At 39.0% G+C, this 24,332-nt stretch overlaps 1 protein-coding gene across 1 annotated transcript in view; it reads left to right on the forward strand.

Moving 5' to 3' along the window:
* The window catches only part of aff2 (AF4/FMR2 family, member 2), a 437,847-nt gene that overhangs the window by 228,687 nt on the left and 184,828 nt on the right, over positions 1-24,332 (forward strand). The window contains exon 9 of the mRNA XM_030145497.1: positions 16,815-16,869. Coding sequence (XP_030001357.1) covers positions 16,815-16,869 — 55 coding nt within the window. The remainder of the gene's footprint in view (positions 1-16,814; positions 16,870-24,332) is intronic.

Below are 24,332 nucleotides of genomic sequence, written 5' to 3' on the forward strand. Positions count from 1 at the left end.
CAGGACTGTTTAGTCTTGACTTGATCCTTTAGAACAGGGGTCACCAATCCTGGTCCTCGAGGGCCGGTATCCTGCTTGTTTTAGATGTATCCCTCTTCCAACATACCTGATTCAAATCATAAGCCTATCATCAAGCTCTGCAGAAGCCTGATTACGATTGTCAGGTGTGCGGGAAAAGGGAAATATCTAAAACATGCAGGATACCGGCCCTCGAGGACCAGGATTGGTGACCCCTGCTTTAGAAGTTATATATGTTTGGTTCTGGTAGTACTCTCAAAATGATACACACAAGGCCCTTTCCTACCGCAGGAATTTTTGCAGGAACTTTCTGTATTACCCTGAACATTCAAAGTTCCTGGTGCGTTTCCACCGAAAATTACCCTGGTAACTGACCCTCCCCCGGCCTCAGATTTACCCCGAAGAAGTTCCTGGTACAGAGGTAGTACTTTCCAGATTACCAGGAACTTTAAGGGGCGGAGCTATGTGCTGCAGAAAGCTGAGTGGTGGACTAGACTGGCAGCATTTCCGCATTCTGTTCACCGCCAATATTTAATTCATTTAATTTCCACAAGCTTTGTATTTTGATAATTTTGGAAGATGGACCAAAAGAGAAGCTACAACAAGTGGATGGACCACGAGTAAATTCAGACGGACTTTGAATCGCCGACACGAAACGAGCGAGTAAAAGCTGTTGGAGCCAAATATAAGACACAAGCCTAAAGAAATACGAGAAAAGAAGAAGAAATTTATGCAGGATTAAAAGAAACTAAAAGACCACAACGGTCGCAGTGGATCCGACTGTCGAACAAACCAATGGTATGTATATCAGAAATATTCCCTGTTTAGTTGGTTCACTGCTGTAACAGTAGTCAGCGGCATCAGCTGTTTAGTCCAAAGTGAAGTCCAGTTAACCTAATGCTAATGCTAATGCTAACTGGTCAACAGTCTGGTACTAAACCTAAATCACAGAACTGGATGCATTTGTGTTGTCACCGTGAGCTGAACACTGATTTATTCTGTATGTTTTGTGATTTCCACCTGAAATGGACCGGACGGACTCGCCTCTTTTTCTGAACCTGTGGCTCGTTTGTGCGCTCGTCCATCGTCTACTGCTGTTTACAACAGCCCAGGTAAGAGATTGGACATGTCACATCACACTGGTAGGAATCTGTCATCATGTGTTCTGTGATTCATTTTAACATGTTTATTACTTTTCCTGTAGAATAGCGAAAAAGGGACCAGGACCATGGAGTTCCAGACCGGCTGTCCTGGACTAGCTGGACCAGACCCTGGTCCAAAAGCCTGAACCTTTCACACATGTTTATTTCCCTTTTAATCTCAAGGCACCTTTATTTTGTTTTAATTTTTAATAAAAAAACAATCTAACCTAATACTGTCTGTTCATTTACAAGGCATCAAAATATGAGTATAAGTAATTTTATCAGTAATATGCAGTAGAATTAAGTGCAGGCATTTGAGTAAATCTGTCTGACTTTAGAGTTGAACCTGGACTATATCTGTAAAACAATAGAAATGAAACAGAACCATCCATCACACTGAAAGTTAGATGTGATTTTGTTTAAGGAATAGGAAGTTGAAAATACATGTTCTACCATTTTTAAATACAAATTAAGGATATGTAATGATGGTTAACTTCATTTAAAATGTATTCCACATAGATTAAGTGATTCAACAACTAGTAAAATGTTAAACCCAACCCGTCCACTTAAAGTAGTGTGTCATTTTATTGAACTAGAGGTTAGTTAGTGAATCTACATGAACTGGACTACAGTTTCTTTTACTGCTTCCTCATACATCATCAACCTGATTTGAATAAATTACCCTGAACTTTCGGGAGCGGTGGAAACGCAGTTACCAGGAACTTTTTTACCCCACAAAGTTCCTGGTAAATAAGTTCCTGGTAATAAAGTTCCTGGGCCTTTTGGTGGGAAAGGGCCTATAGTGAGTTAAACTTCAAGGTAATGGCAGGCCAACAATTTAATTTAAATTAAATTTAATTTATTTATTTGCACATCATAAAACAGCAAGAGAAAAAAAACCCAAAAACATTCAAACGAGTAACATCATTGTGCAGGAGCGGACAGAAGCCAAAAAAGGCTTATGTGAACACCTCTCCCGAAATAAACAATACACAGGAAAAAAAAGAGAAAAGATTTAAAATACAATATAACTAAAATAATAAACTAAAGGAAAAACAATAAAAATGCTAATCAAATTTCAAATCATCAAATACAAATCAAATAATATACAGCCTTGATTTTTTTCTTGAATTAGAGTCCTTTTCAGATGCTTTTTAAATAATGATAAAGAAGATGTTGATTGAAGTTCAGGTCGTAGCTTATTCCAAAGATGTGGTCCACGATATTTTAGAGAATTCTGATTCACAGAAGTTTGACAGTATGGAAGATAAAATTTGCTTAAATGTCATGTGGATAATTGTGAATAACAGAAGACAACATGAAGAAGTTCTGGAAAACTTTGGGAAGAACATGAGTTAAGTGAACATATTTGTACATGAAGACACAGGTCTGGTAAACATTCACATCAAAAACTGATAGAAGTTTGAATTTTTTGAAAAGAGGAGGAGATGAGTCGAGTCTCTCAGAAAAGCTGACCATTCTTTAAAATATCTTTGAATTAGGAGAATCTTATTGAGTTAAGTGAGACAGGTTTCTGCCCAAACAGTATTGCAATAAAAAAGTAAAGATAAATTAAGCAATGATAAAAAGTCAAGAAACAGGAATGATTTATCAATGAACGGAGTCTGCTCAAAATGCCAATTGGGTCATTCCATCCCAAATCAACCAGATTTCAGAAAGTGCCCCACATGACCCCCTCAGAAAATTCTGAAAAAATTCACACTCATTCACCTACCAGATAAACGAACACATCCAAAATTTTAATGTCATATCTGTCAGGGCCGTGCAGAGAGCTATAAAGGGGCAGGGGCTCAAACTTCCAAAAGGGCACATGAAAACGAATAACCACCAATTACATATGATTTGAAATGTTTAATAAATCATCACACAAAGTATACATTTTTACATTAGTTTGGCAGACAGCTACAATAACAATATGTAATAGCTTATGAAGTTGAATAAAGTGATAAAAATTAGGTTTGAAATTCTTTCTTGTTGTAGCCTCCTTGCAGGCCAGGTGAAGATCACTCTGAAAAGGATGGTCTCACTGGTCTTGAATCATCCCCAACCCAAAGGTGGCAAGTTCTGGAACTGCAGACATTTACAGGAAGATAATTAATGTGTGTGAATGGTGTGCCTAATGCCCATGAATAGTATGTAGTGTTATTCCTTATATTGTGCTTACCTGTAGTACTTTTTTTCACCCACTTGGCAAGGGATCCGCTACTTCTAGCAGCTTCAAGTAGCTCCTTTCTTTTTTGTTTAATGTGTCTTTTTTTGAGAGGCATCTTCAAACTAAATAATAAAACAATAAAATATATAAGAAATACGACAAATACACCCACATACACACCATGCATGTCAAGTTATTTTATTATTCATGAGTGAATGTAAGGGGTGAGTGAGTGGTTGGTGGTGGGCAGATGTGGCTACAACAGTAGCTTGCCACCAATGTGTATGGAATGAATACAAAATCCAATGAAAAGTGTCACTGAGTTTCCAAAAAAGATTTATAATACTAATGCTACATCTTCATCATCATCATCATCATCATCATCATTATTACTATATTTATTATTATCATTACATTCATCATTACATAGTGACATCCTGATGGCGGCTGACTCTGGGAAATCCACGGTCTTGGTCCTGCTAGATCTCTCCTCGGCCTTTGACACAGTGGACCATACCATAATGATTGAGTGACTGAGGGACCTGGTAGGGATGTCAGGTCCTGTGCTAGACTGGTTCTCCTCTTACCTGACCGGCAGAAGCTTCACTGTGTCAATAAACAACTTCCAATCTGACTCAGCGGATCTACTGTGTGGTGTGCCCCAAGGCTCTGTCCTGGGACCAGTGCTATTCTTACTCTATGTCCTCCCACTTGGCCCCATTATCCGACAGTATAGTGATGTCTCCTATCATCTATTCGCGGATGACATCCAGATATACTGCTCCTTTAACTCCTCTGAGCCCCACAAACTGAGTTCCTTAATCAACTGCTTGTCAGAGCTGAAGCAGTGGCTAAATGATAGCAGCCTCCAGCTGAACTCCAGCAAAACAGAGACCCTCATTATTGCCCCGGACAGTGCAATCCCAGGGATCAAACATCACCTTGGAGACCTGAGTTCCTCGGTAAAGACCAAACTGAGGAATCTGGGTGTCATCTTTGACCAGGACATGTCTTTAGAATTCTACTCCAAACACCTAGTCAAAAACTGTTTCTTCCAACTACGCAACATCTCCAAACTCAGATCTATGGTGTCCACAAATGAGCTCGAGATGATCATTCACGCTTTTGTGTCTTCTCACTTAGACTACTGCAACAGCCTGTTTACATGCTTAAACAAGAAGGAGCTGGCCCGTCTACACTTTGTCCAGAACTCTGCTGCCAGGCTTCTGACCCGCACAAACAGGAGAACCCACATCACTCCCATTCTTAAATCTCTCCACTGGCTCCCTGTTCTATATCGTCTTCATTTCAAAATTCTTGTGCTAACTTTCCGGGCTCTACATGGCCAGGCCCCTGCATACATTGCTTCCCTGATCCAGCCCTACAGCTCGACTCGTAGCTTGAGGTCTTCAGGACAGCACCTACTGATGGTTCCACGCACCTGTTTTAGCACATACGGTGACAGGTCTTTTAAAGCTGTGGCACCACTTCTATGGAATGACCTGCCTGTACACCTACGGTCCATAGACTCTGTAGAGAGCTTTAAGAAACACCTCAAAACCCTACTGTTCAAAAAGGCTTTTTAGTCTCCCACCTGACCCAGGGCCACCACAAACTGATTACACTCTATGTATTCATCATAAAGTACTCCAAGTGTCGTGTCCCCCCCCCCCCCCCAGTCTCTGTATATCTCTATCGCTCTGTCTTTTCTCCTCCTTTACTCTCTCTCTTTAACCCCAACTGGTCAAGGCAGACAGCCATCCTTCCGGAGTCTGGGTCTGCTCGAGGTTTCTGCCCGTTAAAGGGAAGTTTTTCCTCGCCACTGTCACCAATCACAAGTGTTTGCTCCTGAAGGATTCTGTTGGGTCTCTGTAAACTTAATTTGATTCTGATTTGAATTGATAAAGCACTTTGTGACTCTGTCTGTGAAAAGTGCTCTATAAATAAAATTTACTTACTTACTTACTTACATTCAGTATTATCATCATTAGTATCATTATCAGTATTATTATCATTCAGTATTATCATTATTTTCCAGACTCCACATTCCAAGCAAGTCCTTGGAAATACCTTGTTGAAATTATTTGAAAACTGTGGGCTGGCTGTTGCTTATTTTCATTCAATAAATTTATATGACTAATTAGACTAGACTCAGACTGCACCTCTTCTGTGTATAAAAGGCTACTGTAAAAGATGTGCATTTTCTACAATGTAAAATATATATCTCTCAGTTTCAAAAGTGAGGACTATTACCATGTGTTACAATTTTGCGGCTAAAACTCAACAGTTTATGGAAATAAAACATAAGCAAATATGTGTGACTGCCTTAGTGAGGACTCAGACTCAGGTGGGCACCCAGCTCTTAGAGCGTGCTAGTCTGTGAGCTAATTCCATGGCGTGATGATGATATTGAATTATTTACTCACTTACGACCGTTTTTTGGCCCCAAAACTATAGTTGTCGAAGAATAGGACCAGGACCAAAAGTGACAAGTGAATGTTTTGGGCAGATAGCGGGGTGGACACTCACGTATCCTGAATAGCTTCCCTCCTCCTCGTTCATTCTCCAGACCGCATAACGTGCCCGTGTGTGTGTTGCAAGGTTGCACAGGAGGAAGGGGCGGGGTGAGGCATGACAGAGATGAAAGGGCACCATAACCAGGTCAAGTGACAGCCAAATTAAACCACTCTTAACATTTATTATCATTGATCAGAATTTTAGTCACAAAAATTTTAGTCATGCAGTTTTTTGCGCCAAAAAAAAAAAAAAAAAAACGAGTAAAAAGGGCACTTGTAGGCAGAGGATCAAAGCGGCAAGGGCTCAAGCCCCCCCGGCCCCCTGCTTTGCACGTGCCAGCCACACATGTGTAAACCAGTACATTTAATGACAATCTTGAACACAGATATGGGAACAACTGGATTGAAATGATCGGGTTCGGACACAAACATTGAAGTGTAGGTCGAGTTCGGACAGATATCGAGAGACAGCGGTGTATGTGGAAGGCACAGGTGCTGTGGCTTCATGCCACGGTTCATAACGGTATGGAACCGGTACCGGTGCCTCTGAACGGCACTCCTAAGTTTTTATCCGCAGCCCGACCCATCGTGTCCTGTCGAGCTCGGTTCGGTTTGCAGCAGTCTTATCTGGATCACTGATCTAATGTGAACCACACGGATCCCCTGATTCCAGGTGCATCTGGATCACCAGTGTTCCATGGTGGCAGATGTCGGTCCGTGAAGCGAACCCAAACACCCTGTGAGTTCCTCTGTCCACACCAAACAGTCCAGTCTTCAGTGACTGTGGGATTTACTGCAGCAGTAATGCTGCTGGTTTTCAAACAGTTTTTCACAGTTTCACATCCCTCTACCGATCACCACGAGCACTGGCTATTTCCTGGTTTTATTCAGCACTGATAGCACAGCAGCCAAATACACATTGACCAATAGGAGAAGAGCTGACCTAAGGACACGCCTTTAAACACCACCCCCCTCATTTGCCTAATGAGGCATAAATGCATAATGAAAAAGATATAGGACGAGCAGAAATAAATAGGCGAAGCAGAAATAAATGGAGGAAGAAATGCAAAAGAGGGAATACTGAAGAGGTAAATATGACGATGAATTTAAAAAAAAAAAAAGCCAATAAAATAAAAAGATGTCAGATGAAATAAAAATATAAATTAATAAGAAAAGACATCAAGAAAATGTAAATAAAAAGCCATGCAGAAATAAATAGGCAACACAAATAAATAGAGGAAGAAAATGTAAAAAGAAAGCAATGCAGAAATAAATAGGCGACGCAGAAATAAATACAGGAAGAAAATGTAAAAACAAAGTAATGCAGAAATAAATAGGCAATGCAGAAATAAATGGAGGAAGAAAATGCAAAAAGGGAATACTGAAGAGATATGACTATGAATAAATAAATGGCAATAAATTGATAAGATGTCAGATGAAAATAAAATATAGAAATAAACAAAAAAGAGATAAAGAAAATGTAAATAGAAAGCAACGCAGAAAAAAATGCAGGGATAAAAATTAAATAAGGAAAAATATAAATAAGGACAAAATAGATAAATAAATGGTACGGAAAGGAACTTTTCAAGCCATTTTTATATATCTGTATATAATTTTTAATTTGGCAGGTTCAGTCCTCCATAGTGCACAGGCAGACCTGAGGTGTCCCTCAAGACCTGCCCCTCTTGCCTCGGTGCCCTTCTGGTGATCGTTTTTTTTTTTTTTGTTGTTGTTTTGTTTTTTTATTTGTTTATGTTTTTCCTCATTCAAAGAAGACAATAGAGTCCGCATCGACATGACATTATAATCATATTTTAATATTCTGTTAAATCCAAATAATTCACAGTCCCTCCTGTCCTTCCCCCAGTCCTCCTCCTGTCACTGCCCCTCTCTCCTGCTCTGCTTGTGTTCCACTCATGCTACTCAGTAGCTCCGCTGTTGCTGATCACACATCGCATGGCCTCGACTTTTTGCAAGAGACAAACTGGTAACAATAGCGGTGCCTTTGACTTACAACTGATTAAGCAAATCTTTGTCCCATTCCCCACAAGTTTGGCTGGTTAGTGTAGCCAGTAGCCCAATACTAGCATGTGTCAGGTGATTAGCTGTCGCAAGCGGAGAGGTCACAGAGAGGTCATGGCCCACAGTCTGGTGATGCTAATTCAGTGCATTTGATAATGTGAGGAGAGATGAAGGGGCAAACCAGCAAATCGACGAAAATCCTCTGCTACTTATTTGCGTGAAAAGTTGTGAGTACCCGGTATATTTCCAGAGTCAAAAATATATAATAGCCTATTAATCCAAACTGTGTCTAAAAGTGTGTGTTGTTGTGGTGTCAGGCTGAACAGAGGCAGTGTAGTTTGTAGTTTCTGGGGAGTCGACCAGAGGAGCAGATCAGAGGTGAGCACCCAGACGCTAGGCTTCATGTTACATTCGCATTGACTGGAGTATTACACACAATATTAAAGTTAAATCAAATCCTCTTTTTTAGAAATTACTGGGATGTGAAGTTTCAGATTATTAGATTATTGTCAAAGTCGTTGTTTGTCATTATAATGAGTTACACAAGCATGAAAAAAAATCTGTATGTCTGCAACACAGGGGTCCAACATGTGGCCCAGGGGCCAAATCCGGCCCACCAAAAGGTCCAGTCCAGCCCCTGGGATGAATTTGTGAAATGCAAAAATTACACTGAAGATATTAACAATGAAGGATGTTAAAATCATTTTAGGTCATTTCAGTCTAACGTGGATCAGACCAGTAAAATACTATCATAATAACCTATAAATAATGAAAACTGTAAATGTGTCTTTTTGTTTTAGCGTAAAAAAAGTAAACCTACACAAAAATATTTACATTTAGACAAGTGTTTTCCAAAAAATGTGAATATCTGAAATGTCTTAAGAGAAGTATGTGGCATTTTAATAATATTCTTCCTGTTAATTAATGTTTTGTGTATTTGTAGATCCACTGCAATCTCTAAGTTGTGATTCACTTGTATAAATGATAAACTGAGGTGTAATATTGTTAACATTGCACTTATTTTACTGACAAATTTTCAGGGTGTTGATATTTACCTCCGCCAAGGAGGTTATGTTTTTGCCAGGGTTTGTTTGTTTGTCTGTTTGTTTGTTTGTTTGTTTGTTTGTTTGTTTGTTTATTTGTTTGTCTGTCCGTTAGTGTGCAACATAACTCAAAAAGTTATGGACAGATTTGGATGAAATTTTCAGGGTTTGTTGGAAATGGGATAAGGAAGAAATGATTAAATTTTGGTGGTGATCGGGGGTGGGGGGGCCCACGGGGGGGGGGGGGGGGGGGGGCACTGATCAGCCTTGGCGGAGGTCTGCGCTCTCCGAGTGCTTCTAGTTGTTCATGTTATGTTCAAGTACAATTCGTAGATGTAAAAATTTTCATTACAGAATTAACTTTTTTCACTCAAAAGTTCTTATCCTATTATTTATATTATTTTACTGGTCCGGCCCACTTTAGATCATATTAAGCATATGTAGCCCCTGAAATAAAATGAGTTTGACACCCCTGGTCTACAATGTTCATTGTAGTGTGCAATTTGATGTTTCTTATTCATCAATTGCAGCAAAATTCCAAGAAAGGAAAGAGTAAAACAGTGGGAAAGAGACTTGCAGCAGGCAGGCCAAAGTACTAGCTCTCTTCTGTCCTGGATCAAGCCAAATGTCAGTCCTTATGCACAGTTGTGTCAAGTGTGCAGTCCTAGATTGGTTCTGTGATATTGGTTTGTTCAGGCTGATAGAGGTTGTTCAGTAAATTAGTGATTGTCATGGTTATGTGACTCAGTTTTGGCTTTGTAGATTTTTACACGGTTGAGTGGTTCATAATCGTCCTCTAGTCATTTTTTTGCTCCTGGACTCTTAAGGCCTATGCTCATTGTACTTTACAAGTAGAATGTTTTTTTTGTTTGTTTTTTTCTAGTTATTTGGTGTGAAAAGTGTAAGGCCATTGCAGTAGCAGTACATTGTTTTGTAGAATACTAACATGTGTAATACTGAATAAACAGTGATGGCAAGTTATTGTGGACCAATATTTATGAAAACGCTGCAGATCAGGATTGTCGGACTTGGGAGAGGGGTGCCCTTTTTCATTGGCTGAGGACCTGCCCCTCTAAATGTCTGTGCATGCCACTGTCTGTAATAGTTTAGGGGATGCAGCCCTTTGAAAATTCATGTGTTTTTTTTTTTTTTTTTTTTTTAATTTTGCAAATTTGCTTTTCAGCCAACTTTGAGGAGCTATATCTCCTTAGGTATTCAAGCCACACTGCTGAAACTTACTGTCTGGGGTGAAATCCCCCTGAAAAGACTATATTTTGCATCAAAATAATTGTAGGTGCCTTCATGTTTGGTCCATGAGGCCTTGAAATCAGGCGAAAAGGCTAATTTTTCAAAATGTCCTTGTCATAAGTTTGGTTAGAGATGGACCCATGATGCAGACGAGAGATGAACTTGTGAAATGACAAAAATCTTTAATGATAGTTCAAAAAACAGGCTTGACCTGGAGCAGGATGAAGGTGGCTGTCGAGTCCAGGGAGGTTGCAGGTAGTGATGTTGCGGGATGTGCCGAGGCTTCGAAGCGCGTGTCGAGTAATGGAGGGGCCGTTTCTGCAAAGCGCGTATCGAGGCTTGCTTTATTTAGGGGCGGAGCTGAAAATTATGACGTCTGAAGCCTCGCTGCCCGGCTGTACCACGTGACTGCTTCACGAAGTGGTTCAGAGGTGGTTCTATGTGATTCAGGTTTGACAACAGTATAAACCCCTCACACTCCGTTCAAAATGTATGTTTTTGATTGAGAGTTACGGTCAGTGCAGAGTTTGAACAGAGTTTGGATAGTTTGGATACTAGAGTTTGGATAGCGTTTATATAGTTTGGAGATAGTTTGAAGAGTTTAGAGAGAGAGATCATTTGAAGATTTAGGAGAGTGAGGAGAGAAGGATGAGTAAGAGGATGGAGCCAGTGAAGAAGAGGACGATTTCCACTGTGTGGGAACATTTTAGTTTGATAACTCCTAATAAGGTAAACTAAATCTAACATTATTTCAGACACATAAGGTTTGCTTATCTGGAGTACTGGGAGAGACAAAAAAATTACTGTACCCCAATTTATATAATGTTGCTCTTGCGTTTTTGTGCATGCCAGCATCTTCTGTACCATGTGACAGGATGTTTTTAAACGCTTCAAAAGGTTGTGTCAAAAAAAAAAAAAAAATCACTTCAAACCAAAAGCTGATGAGAAACTTATTTCTGAATAAAAATAAATAAAATCTCCCCTGTTCTATACATCATTGTCCAAGTTACACTAGCATGTTCAGTGCCCTCTTCCTAGTTCCACAAGCACTTTCACTGTCCTCTGCCTGTTAAAGTCATGATATTATCCTAAAGTGACCAAAAAAAAAAAAAAAACATTACACAACCTCCCACATATGATACCACCACCATTTGGGGGAAATTTACATACATTAAAATACATTTTATTATACACGTACAGGGGTTGGACAAAATAATGGAAACACCTTCACTTCAAGATGATAATGCCCCAATCCATACAGCTAGAATTGTTAAAGAATGGCATGAGGAACATTCTAATGAAGTTGAGTATCTCGTATGGCCGGCACAGTCCCCAGACCTCAACATTATTGAGCATTTATGGTCAGTTTTAGAGATTCAAGTAAGACGTCGATTTCCACCGCTATCGTCTCTAAAAGAGTTGGAGGGTATTCTAACTGAAGAATGGCTTAAAATTCCTTTGGAAACAATTCATAAGTTGTATGAATCAATACCTCGGAGAATTGAGGCTGTAATTGCCGCAAAAGGCAGACCTACTCCATATTAAATTATATTTTGTTGATTTTTTAAGGTGTTTCCATTATTTTGTCCAACCCCTGTATGTGATAATTTATGTAGAGAAATTATTTGGTCGTACATTTTTTGTTATCCATAGTCATTCCTAAGAGCCATAACAGACCCAAAAATTCAATGCATCACACATTCTGTGGTTCAGATACAACTGCCTGTGATTATGCACATGGCCAGTAGGTGGTTTCGTGCGCACATGAAGCTTCGAGAAATGAACCCTTTCTTGAACCAATGACAGCTGACAATCTGGCAATGAGTAGAACTGAAGACCAGGCTTAAATACTGAGGAGTGGAGTAGTTGATTGAAGGCAGGTGGCTTGATTACAGATGGATGGCAGGTATGTGGGTGAGAGGTGACCTCCAGCTCCGCCCAGCTCCAGACAACACACACACAGACAAGAGAGGGAAAGAACAAACAAGACACACCCACAAAAGGGAGGGGGAACACAAGAAAACACTAGGATCCTGACAGTCCTCTCTCCTCAGGCTTGCACTGTGCCATAATGGATGAATGTAGAGACCTCATTTTTTTTGCATGGATTCTTATGGTTAAGATGCAACAATATACTGCAAAAAGATTACATTTCAATGAAAAGTCTTGCTGTGAGGCAGTGAATAAAATGGGTCGATTTCGATTTATCACAAAAATACTCTTTATTTGAGCACCCAAATTACCATGCGGCCAGTTAATGAAAATTTTGAAATTTTTACCATGTCTTCATATATGTTTCAAGATGCTGTGGAAAAAATTTTAGCTTTGGGATAGAACTGGTTCTATTTTTAATAGTTTTTTTTTTTACTGCATGACTATATTTTCTTCAAATTGTATACAAACGTAGGTGTAAATGGCAATTTTAACAGTATAATGGCATTGATTATTGCACAAGTTATGATAATACTTGAGATATTTGAACTAGGGTGTGGAACTGCATGATAGTTCAGATAGAATAATTATAGATTTCCCAGAATTGGCTCAGGTTGATGCCTGTTGTAGAGACTTCTTGGAAATTGGATGGAGCTGGTCAGCTGACCCAAGCTCACCAGGGTCAATGACATAAATGTAGCTAAGATTTCCCAGAATTTATATGATGCTGGCCAGCCTAATCTTTCTGTGACATTCATCCTTTAAGATCAATCCAGTAACACATTTTTACTCCATGATGAATAAGTTTGTTCAGGATTATGAATAGAATTCCCAAAATTAGGCTGGCCAGCATCATAAAATTTGCAGTTTAAGAGTTTGTCATACGAGTTAGCCAACCGAAAGAAAGATTTATGTGTGTTTTGCAGTCTGACTATGAATGCATCTGAACTTCTCTGCAGTTTAGCAATGGGCAATTAGTTATGAGTAGTTGTGGAAACTGAGAACTGATTCTTGTAGATAACTAGTTCCTAGTTGCTCAGTTCCTTGGGATCATTATTCTCCTTGGTAAAGGATTCATCTTATTGGTTCCACAGTGTCATCACATCAAATGTGTTATACATCATCTCTGTATTCAGAAGCGCTCTAAAATATGGTTGTATTTCACCAGTAAAGATGACACTAGGGCCATTTACAACAGTTGCAGATCTTCCATTATGACAAGAGAGGAATACCTCCAACATTCACAAATTTTTAGCCACACATCATGCAATTAAATTGCACAAATGTAACATTTTTGATATGACGTTCAACAAAGGTGGCGGTGACTCTTCTAGGGGAGCCTACAGCAAAGTGTCCTCTGTCACAGCCGGTAACATTAAACTCCTCATAGTTCTGTTGATACTGTTAATGTTAGCACCATTTCACTGTGTCAAAGTGCTTTCACTGCTGTGTCTGACAAACCTCCAAGTCCTAGAATTACATTTAGATGGCGACGAGGACTGCCAGGGTCTGGCTAGCTCAGAGCCTGCAGCAGGTAGCTCTCGCACTCTTTTAGCTGAACATTGCTTTGGCTCGTCTTCCAAAAATATTAACATCCCATATAAAATATTTCCCAAAGTAAAAGCACTCTGCTTCCAATTTAGGAATAAAAAAGATTTAATTTTGTGATGGCAATTAAGAGAACCTTCACCTAGTAGGTATTTTAGTCCCTGCTTTCAGAGCTCTGTCTCGGATGCTGCAGTCAATAACTCTTTTTTGTCTGACTGCATCTGTCCTCATAGATACTTATTCTCTCTCTTGCATTTTATTCCTTTTCCCTCTTCATGCCTCTCCTCGCTGTCTTTCTGGTCTATTCAGTCTGCCTCTCTGTCACTCGCTCCCCTTCTTTTCCCCATCATTATCATCTCCATCTTACTCCACTATCTCCCCTTCTCCATCTGTCCCTTCTTATGAAATAAAATATTAATCCATTATTCATTCATTCAAACATATCCATCATCACCGCATGCTGCACCATGCCCTTATCTGCAAAGCTTCTCCTGTTGTGCTTCAGTTATTCACGACTCATATAGTCCCATCTGAAAACACCACAACACAGGGGAGTGTTTTTTAGCAGTGCAAGCACTGACAAGAGTGGTTTGTGAGGCAGTAAAAATCCCTTTAGGGGATTCTCCTGTCATAACAATAGCAGTGCCAGCTCAAAATAAGAGTAGTTTGTGTGGAGGGTTTATATAAAGCAATAAAACATGGGAAACTGCCAATGCACAGTGCATAAATACTGAAACGTGTGCTGTGAGTAGCAGGTGATGCTGTGAGGGAGGTCATGTCATATACTATGTATGTATATCTTTTTTTTGGAAGTTAACAATTTAACATCCACCTTTTTCAAGAAACCCTAAGGGAAAGCTTTCACTTAGGGTTTGGGTTATAATAGAAGTAGATGCAATAGCCTTTGTTTGGAAAGGAACATCCTCTAGTTTCTGTGGTCAAATGTGACAAAAACACAATTTAAATTAGTTTAAAAATGGCTAACATGTAAACCTAACTCAAACAGTACAGTCTTAGAAATAAAGGCTCCAAAAAGCTCTGCCTGAAGAACTGAGGTTCTGACTATTTGAAGAAAGGGTTCCTCAAGGGTTCTTTTTAAGTTTAAGTGTTTGCTTGACAACCATTTTCATCCCATTTTGGAAGAAATTATTCTTCAAGACTTCAAGCTATCTGTTCTGTTTCACATGTAATATCCCATTTTGTTTTTTTATGATAGATTAACAGTCACTGTCCTTTATATTCCCAGGGTTTCGTCCTATTTGCCATAGCTGCCAGTGCTAATCTATGAACATACTCTGCACTTGTGTTATGACTTTGTTAATCTAACAAAGTAAAATTAAACATCTCTGCTGGATTCATGGTGACCTGTGATGAAACCCTTGAAATATAAAGTGGATCTGAATACAGCCATGGGCTCTGACACTGAGTCACAACACTAACAACACTTTGTCAACATCCTGTCAAAACCCTGTGGTCATGGGAGCTGCCAGATGTCTTGAGTGATGCAATTAAAATTATGGACTAATAGTGTGGATTGGTCATTATAGCAGTCAATCCCACTGTTTTATAACACTTACTTAGTAGAATTAGACTGATAAGAAAGATGAAAATCATTTTCATATCATTTACCTTTGGGAAAAATGTATTGGATGTTTGAGTTTTTAGGAGGGAGTTGGATTTATGACCTATACATATAGTGAAGCCCAAACAGGCTTCACCTCTTATGTATACAGACTAAAGGTAGAACATTCTTGGGTATGTGTTCATATTCTAGGTGAAATCCTCAGAATATAAAATAATTCTGGGCAGAGCCCTCTGGATAGGTTCTTGTAGGTACACTTGTGCAGTGTGTCCACTATGTGGAACTGGCTCGACTGGACTGAGGTACTTTTCCTTTAGACCACTTCCATTACAGGATACTACTGACTTTAGAGTACCTGGATGTCATAGCGATGTGGTGCGTAACTTCCGTGACATCTGGTCAGAGAGTTGCTGAAAAACTTGCTTGTTGCATGTTGCCCCGTCAAGCTCACGCTGAATTTATTCCTCGGCCACCAAGGACAGAAATGTTTGAACCTCCTCGACCGACCACGGTGTAGTTTTGCAGGCTGCTATCATGTGGATTAATCTACTGGTATATTTATTGTAAACTTCTGAATTTTTTTTTTTTTTTATGCCAGGTCGCACATTGATGATGCAATGATGCAGAGACAACTCTCTGACCAATCACTGGTCTGCAGTGTTTATATGTCACGTTTTAGTATCTCTTCTCCCATTTTGGAACCTTTGCGGAGCAGATACCAAAAAAGTACTAACGGGTACCAGGTTCTTTTACGTAATGGAAACACAAAAAGGTCGAGTCAAGTCGAGTCAAGCCAGTACCACGTAATGGAAATGTGGCATTTGACAGTGGAAAAGTTCTGGATAGAACCTCCAGAGAGGGTTCTAAGTGGAAGTATTACATTACAGGAGGATTCTTTGTGAGTGGAACACTGGTAGTTCTAGTTCAATGGTAGCTCACTGGTTCATTGGTAGTTCTAAGCATAACCCATTGTCTTGAGTTGTAGGAAGAGACATATTAAAATACTTATGCATTCTCTCTCGTTGGGATAAGTGAAATAACCCTACATGATTCTAGTTAGTATTCTAAGCATGTAAAAGTTACAACTGTTGCTGGTCACTTAGATGCAGATGTTAACATACATTATTGAAGGTTTATCTCATATCGTTGTTCATATCCTGCAGAAATCTGTATATTGATATGTTCAACAAGTAGGAAAAAAGAATAAATGAAGCCATGCAACATGACAGTCCAAAATAGTTCTGTACAGCACTGATCTCAGCCTGGCTCCTTTTTTTCTAAGGAATTTTGGCTGTAAGTCAGCAGTTGTCAAACAGAAAGTTTCCAGGTGAAAAAACAATCTGTCTTTCCTCTCATAGCTCTGAAAAGCTAAATATCTGGTAGATTTTTACCAGCAAAGCACTCAGTCCACCATTTACTTCCCATTCTCAAACATGAACCGGTGTTGCTTTGGCTGTTTTCAGTAATTAATGTGTTTGCCAGAAGGGACTTACAAGGAGAACTGCAACACAACTTGCTGTATCAAGCCAAATAGATAGCAGACTTTAGGGTCATGGCTGCAGTATTACATGTCCCTTTCCCTCTGTGCAGAATGCTGGAGGATGACCTGAAGATCAGCAGTGATGAGGATGAGGCCGAACAACAGGTGGGCTCCCTCCGCCGTCCATGCATTCACACACGCACATATGTTTGTTTCTGCTTCCTTTCAATCTGTCCTTCAGAGATTCAAGCAATCACTTACATCAAACATCTTGTGAAAAGACCTGTATAGTTTAGAAATACAATCAAAAACTAGAAATATTAACTACTTTTTCAATCACTTTTGACTTAAAGGTTACACTGCAGTACATTTCAGTATAAATCTAAAGTATATATATTATGGCAGCAGGCTAAGTTTACTCAGAAATATTACTTCACTTACCACTAGTATTAGACTAGTATAGGTTGCACACCTTGGATTTGTTTGGCTCCCCGACCTAAGAAAAGATACGACATTTGCATCATCACTTACCATCCCCATTAAGTACGTGGTGTTTTAGGTGTGGACAGTCATGTTGGCTGAAGGTGGTGAGTTGAGTGAGGCAAACGATACCCCAATCTGCAACGCCATCTTAGCTCAACAAATCAGTAGTTGAAAAAAGAAAAGAAACAATGCATTTCCTTTTTTAATCATGTGCATCAGTCTATGGTGACAGCAAGTCCAGTGAAGAAAAACACTAAATATTTAAACATCACGAGTCATATTGTTATCAAAATATTTTATAATGTTATTGCATGGTTTCCAATAATGTGAAGTCCTATTATACACCCAATAAGATAATCAAAAGTCTGTATGAACCCACTCTGTTATGGCCTGGCTCAGTGGGTGCAACATAAGAGAAGACAAAATCCTTACCATAAAATATAGGATTTATTAATACAAAAAGTCTAGGGAAAAAATAACAGAAAAAAAGGGGAGAAGTGCTGGTGAGCAGCAGTGCTGCTGGTCTGGCTGCCAGGCTGGAGAGAGAGAGCGAGGGTGTGGCCAAGGTGGACCTTTAAAGCAGGGGTTACCAATCCTGGTCCTCAGGAGCCGGTATCCTGCTTGTTTTTGATGCATCCCTCGTCCAACACACCTGATTCAAACCATAAGCCTATCATCAAACTCTGCAGAAGCCTGATAACGATTGTCAGGTGTGCGGGAAGAGGGAATTATCTAAAACATGCAGGATACCGGCCCTTGAGGACCAGGACTGGTGACCCCTGCTTTAAAGGCTCCGAATCAAGGGCAGGCTGGAAACCCTGGAATTGGAGTGAGAGTCAGGACAGCTCAAGACATAACACACTCAAAACATATTTTGTCTGCATTTAAAAATATCCAGCTATTTAGTAGCCACACCCTCTTGAACTCTGAAACATTGAGACCCCCCACAGCCAGAGCAACAGTCTCATCAGGTCAGATAGCTAATTGATCTGAGTTTTTTTTTTTTTTTCCTCTTGGTATTGTATCATCATAAAAAGGCCATGTCTGAAAAATGCAGATGACTCAGTGTCAAAAAAGAAAGTCAACAGTTACCTTGGCTTTGGTTTTAGGACAAGACAGGTTTGGGGTGTGTGTGTGTGTGGGGGGGGGGGGCTCCAAGCAAAAAAGGTCAGGAACCACTGTTCTAGATGGCTGATAAATGCTAAATAATGAGGAGAAGAAGAAGCAGGAGTGACAACACTATCTTTAGTCTGGAGATCTAGCTATGCAAGACTAAAGCTACACTGTAGCAGTTTAGCTATGGCTCTTTCCTGTTCACATGTTGCCTTGTTTACATCTTTCAGGTTCACCTCTTTTGTCAGCTTCAGTCCCATCACCTTATAGTCATATTGGTGCAATTTTAGTTTTCTTCAGGTCTTTCAGGTCTGCTCTTGAGTAAACCTGGCTTGAGTAAACTGCAAACAACACATCAGAAAATCTGTTTCGAAAAGTCTGTTTATTATGAACGTATTATCATATTCATCACATTGTTTTGTGTTTATTACTCATGCTGATCAAGTTGAATTTAATGTCATTGCATGGTCAACACAGGCTTTCAACATACATCGATATGACAAAAGTCCATTCAGCCGGTTTGTATAAATAAAATCGGTTTAAACACTAGACACAACCAGCGTAACTACATATTGACTAAACTCTCTGTTTGCACCCAGTACAATACATACATTATCAACATAAGATTATCTTGCTGAACAAAACATATACGCATTGCACATTTTGTTTGCCTTTGGGTTTATTTTCAGCAAAAATCAAAAAGAAAATAGAAAATCCTCATGTTTTTTGTTTTGGTGATGCCAAATTGTGGGTTGGCCTATTAGAATGCCCCGTCTCTATCATTCTTATCACTGTATTATTTACATTTATTTTTATTTAGAGCTTTTTGGAACTGATCAATGTATACATTGATACTAAAAATTTCCACAGCAAACACTTTGGTGCTACAGAGTTAATAAAAAACAACTAATAAAAATAAAATCTGAAAATCCCACCCTGTCCAATACCATTCATGTTACATCTGAAACTTAACAAGCCTTGGAGGGATAATGCATCCTGTCCAAAGACAGGGTGTGTCAGCATGTTTACCTGAGCATCTTTCAAATCCAGGTCAGGTTTTGTTACTTCAAAACATTTCATGAATGCTGCATTTGCCCTTGTATTTCTTCTCTTGTACTTCAGCATGGAAATTGGCACAGTGACCTTTTCTCTTCTAATCACCAACATCATGCACTAATGATGCCAGAGATGAGTTCAAAGCAGTCACTGGGCATCTTGAGCTGCCCCCTCCCCCACTGAGCAGACAGATATCAGCGCTCATCAAAGAGTCCATCAGATATTTTTCTGTTAATGAAAAGATACCAGTTCCTCTCGTCCCCCTTTAACTGGCCCTCTGATTGTATAGTTATTAGAATGGTAGACATTATAATTATAAATGATGGCAGGTCATTTCTAGAGGTTTTAGTTATAATTATGCTGAAAGTAGATCTGTTAATTACAGATAGTGTGAATTTGAGATTGTGGCAAGTGGCTTTCTTAATCATGGGGGTTATATATGATTATTCTTAGCATTAGAATGAAGACAGGATGAATCAGGACATAATTAATTCTTCATCCTTGTCTCAATCTCCTGTTTCTGACTCATACAGCAAGATTTTATTTTTGTATCATTTGGTCCATTGGTTCTGTTATGCATTTACACGAGCATGACACAGCTAAAAATAGATAGAACAGAGCAATTAACGGATCAGGCACGTTGTAAATAGACTTCCAGGTCAGTGTGGCTTAACTTAATGTGAATTCATTGTTGTATTTTTTTAATTCAATATCAAAACTTGAATTTTCAATTTCAAATTAAATTTTTTCGTACACAAAACTTATGGCTCCAGAATGGCTCCATAGAGTCTGGCTGGACATCTAAGAATGACCCGAGTTATTCTGCACTGGTGACTTTATTAACAGAACTCTGAACAGTTACTGCTGGCTGTAACCACATTGAACAACAGGACAACAGATTGTATAGGAAAACTGGATTTTGCTTATGTGGCCCACAAGTGCGGGCACAGCACTTTCAAGAATGTGCACGACAATGTTCCAGTAAACCTCACCCACTCCGGGCAAAACGCCTGGTTTTTAGTGAGTCCCATGCTTCACTACGGTCTGATTGGAGTTCAAAGTCACCATTTTTCTAGACTACAAATGTCCTCTTCACTGTATTAAGCCATATAAAAATAGCTTCTGTGTTGGTTACCATGCTGCTTGATCAATAAAAGAGTTAAGCTACTGAAACATTACTTGATTCAGGAAATAGTGACGTTACTACCAAGCTACTGAGAAATGTAGTTAGTTACTAGTTTCGCTACAAGTAGCGACGCTACTGTCCAACACTGCTCAGACTACTTTACTGTCAAAATTAAAACACTGAGTCAAATATCACTGAAACATTAAGTCAGATATTATACTAAGTTATGATGTTGTCTGTGAACATGTTTGCTAGCTGGAAAATACAAAAAAAAAAATTCCCTTTTATGCTGATAATGCAGCCAGCTTTGGATCTCTTTTACTCCTTTTTGGAGTAACAGTTTAATCAAAAAACAAAGTCTCCAAGAGCGGTAGTTGAAATCTACAGCCTGTTTGGCTGCATCCTTATGCTAATAAATGTGGGTAAGCCAGGCTGACAATATTCACTCTGACCCAATTCCTTACTTTATGACATGTAACGTTCACTTGTCCTTTCTTTGCCCTCTGAAAACAAGAGAATTTCGTGAAATATCAAACCATTTCTTTAAATCTCCTCTATGGCGTCAAGATGAGGCCAGATAACATTGTAACATACATGAAGCATTGTACATGTACGTGAAGTATTGTGAGAGCAAGTGAAGCTTTGCAGGCTGTGGCTGGCTGTGAGCCGGAGCTTGGAGCACGGCTTGGTGCAGGGCATGATGCGGCGAAGCTGGGGCTTGGAGCATGGTGCCTGGCTTGGTTCCAAGTTCTGTAAATGAAACTGGTTCCGTTTATGGATCTCAAAGCTGGTTTCGAGAACAGAACCAACTTCACTCTGCTGGATAATAAGTGGTGTAATTGGTACTTCACAATCGCTCCATTGTAGTGAATGAGGAGATGTCTATCCATCATCACTATTATTGCTTCCTGTCTGTACCAGGTCTGGGCACGCCTCTCATCTAACCACGCCCCCATGTCAAAAAGAAGCCAGAATGTTTTGTAACTGCAGAAAAGTTTCATGACTGCAGAAAAGTTGTGCAAACACAGAAAGCATTTTTTAAAAGCAAAAAACAGGTTTGTAGGAGCAAAATAAGTTTTGTACATGCATTTTTAAAAAGAAACATATTTTTGGTTTACAAAACTTAACTTGCACTTACAATACTTCACATATGTGTACAATACTTCACATATCTTTACGTATCTGGCCTCATCTTGACGCCATACTCCTCTGCACATTTCCCCCCCTATATTTGTCTCTTTCTGTCTCTGTGTCTGTGAAAGACGTGGGGAGTGATTGAAATAAAGAGGAAAGTGAGGAGTCAAACAAGTAAATAAGTTAGAGGGAAAGAGAAATGTGAAAAGAGAGACGGAGGTAGACAAGACAGTCTGATAACAACACAGACAGAAGACGAAGATAAAGGGAGGGAGAAAAGACAGCTGGGAGAGAGACAAAGGAAAAGGAGAGCAACGAGAGAGCGAGAGAAGCTATGATTAAGTCAGTGGCATTTTTCTGTGCATGCTGTTAACAGGCTTATAGCAAATGAGTGCATGGTGTATTATCAAGCTTTTATAGCCTGAAGTAAAACACAACAAACACACATTCATAATCATACACACAGGCGTGCATGTAATACACATATACATACACAAGTACATACGGTGTAGCAATGCAGACATGTACTCATAAGCATTTATGTAGGCAAACACATAAATATAAGCACATACTGACAGTGTCTCACACACACACACAAACTCACACTGTCATTAGTATGCTGTGGCACAGTGCTGTGAGGGCAGCAGAGGAGTATGATGAATATGTTTTTGGCACAGAGCAGAGATAGAGGAGAGGAGGGAATTGAAGGAAAAAAGCAGACGAAGGAGGGATAGATGGATGGACAGAGAGAGAGTAATAGTAGTAGTGGTGGTAGAAAGATGTTCCTAATGACTTTAGAAAACGACAGAAAAACAGCAACCCAATTACTGCTGCAGGACTCCTTTGTCTCTATCTCCCCACATTCCTCTATGCCAGCTTGTGATGACAGGTCACCTTGGTTAGAGCAAAGTCAAGCTTTAAAGCTTGGCCTTTTTAAGACAGTACAGTTTCAGCTGGTAAAAATGTCCAGCATACCGGGGAACATGGCCAGGTCTACCACAAAAATATTTAGTTTAATATATCATTTAGACATAACGTGTTGAATTTTAGTAACATCAGAGGAAGTGAAGTACAAAAATATGATATAAACTCTATCGTAAGATATGTATTTTATAATATTAAAACTAATACCGTCTAAGTTTCTTCCAGCTAATGGAGACCTCCTTTGTGTTCCTCTACTGCAGCAAGAGTATGCAACACATACTCCAACAGTAGTTTCATGTATGCTTGCATGAATGCACAAACCTTAAATTTTGAACCTTTAAAAGCAATTGGAAACAGGGAAAACAGTGCAGAATAGTGAATGACACCTCATATTAAACAATAATGTCCATGTTTATGAAGAAATTATCTTTGAGGGGATGTTAATGATGAGATGATGTTTTCTTAATACATTGTTCACAGCTTTGGTAATCTGTTGCATGGAAAAATTAAACATGTTATCAAGGTTAAAGTTATATTACGCAACATTTTTTCCCATTCAAATATTTAAAACTGACTAGTCCTATGTTATATTCACGTTATATCTGATAATTCCCGCAGTGCTCAAATTGAGAAAGATTTTATACTCACTAACTGTAGTACAGCAGTATTTTGATCAAACTTCAAAGTGATTTATTATTATTACAAATTGTTTATTATATAAACACTGCAATCCAGCAAAGCTAATTTATTGATGTATTTAAAGACTGCTTATTACAATGGGTAACCAGTGTCTTAAGCAAGTCTCCCGCTAATGAGACTGGTGATATATTGCTTACATATTAGTTCACCTCCTTAACATGGCTAAAAACAGCTAGACTAGAATTGTTACATATTTTATTGACTCCTGCACTAATATTATATCAAATGGTCAAATACAGCTAAATCCACTGTAATGACCAATATCATTTCAGTGCCTCTTACTGGCATCAGATGTAACATTACTTGGGGTATTTCATTACATTGAAATAACACAATGTAAACATACATGACTAGAAGTGGTATCGCGAAAACTTCACTTCAGCCGACTGGCTAGATGTTAAGATTGCATCTTCGGCAAGGGCAGTGACACCAGGGGTCTCATAAGGGGCCCACTGCATGTTAATTGTTTTTTTTTGTTTTTTTTGTTTTTTTTAAATGGTGTGTGTAGACAGTAGGAATTTTCAGAATTATCTTAACATTGAAATATTCAAACAAGAATAAATGTTTCTTCATGTGTTGAAACTTTTTGGCCGTGAGTGCTGACTTGTCAGTGGAACTTGGCTCAAATCCACCTTATCAAGTACTGTTGTATCTAAAACATATAGTTATTGGTTGACTCCAAATTACAGTTTCGGTTGGTTTAAATGCACAGTGGGAAACAATGTTTTTGTATAAATATGGAAAAACTAAAAGGGTGAAGCATGTGTGGATGCAGAGTGTCAAGCCCGGCTTGAAGCTATTACAAACTCACAAGGCTTGGACCCAAATGCACAAGACTGAGACCAACATAAACTTAGTTTGAGTATTCATTAACTCAAAATATAAAAAAATAAAAATCTCTTCACAACTCTGGCATCAAAATTTAACACAAAAATCTTCTCAGTCGAGGTATTAAAAAATTCTAACAAAAAGTTCTTCACAAGCGTGGCATCAAAAAATGAACAAAAAGATATTCTCAAATGAGGTATTAAAAAACTAACAAAAAAGTCCTCACGAATGTGGAATCAAAAAATCTAACACAAATATCTTCTCA

This window comes from Sphaeramia orbicularis, chromosome 10, assembly GCF_902148855.1.
Source record: "Sphaeramia orbicularis chromosome 10, fSphaOr1.1, whole genome shotgun sequence".
NCBI classification, from domain to species: Eukaryota; Metazoa; Chordata; class Actinopteri; order Kurtiformes; family Apogonidae; genus Sphaeramia; species Sphaeramia orbicularis.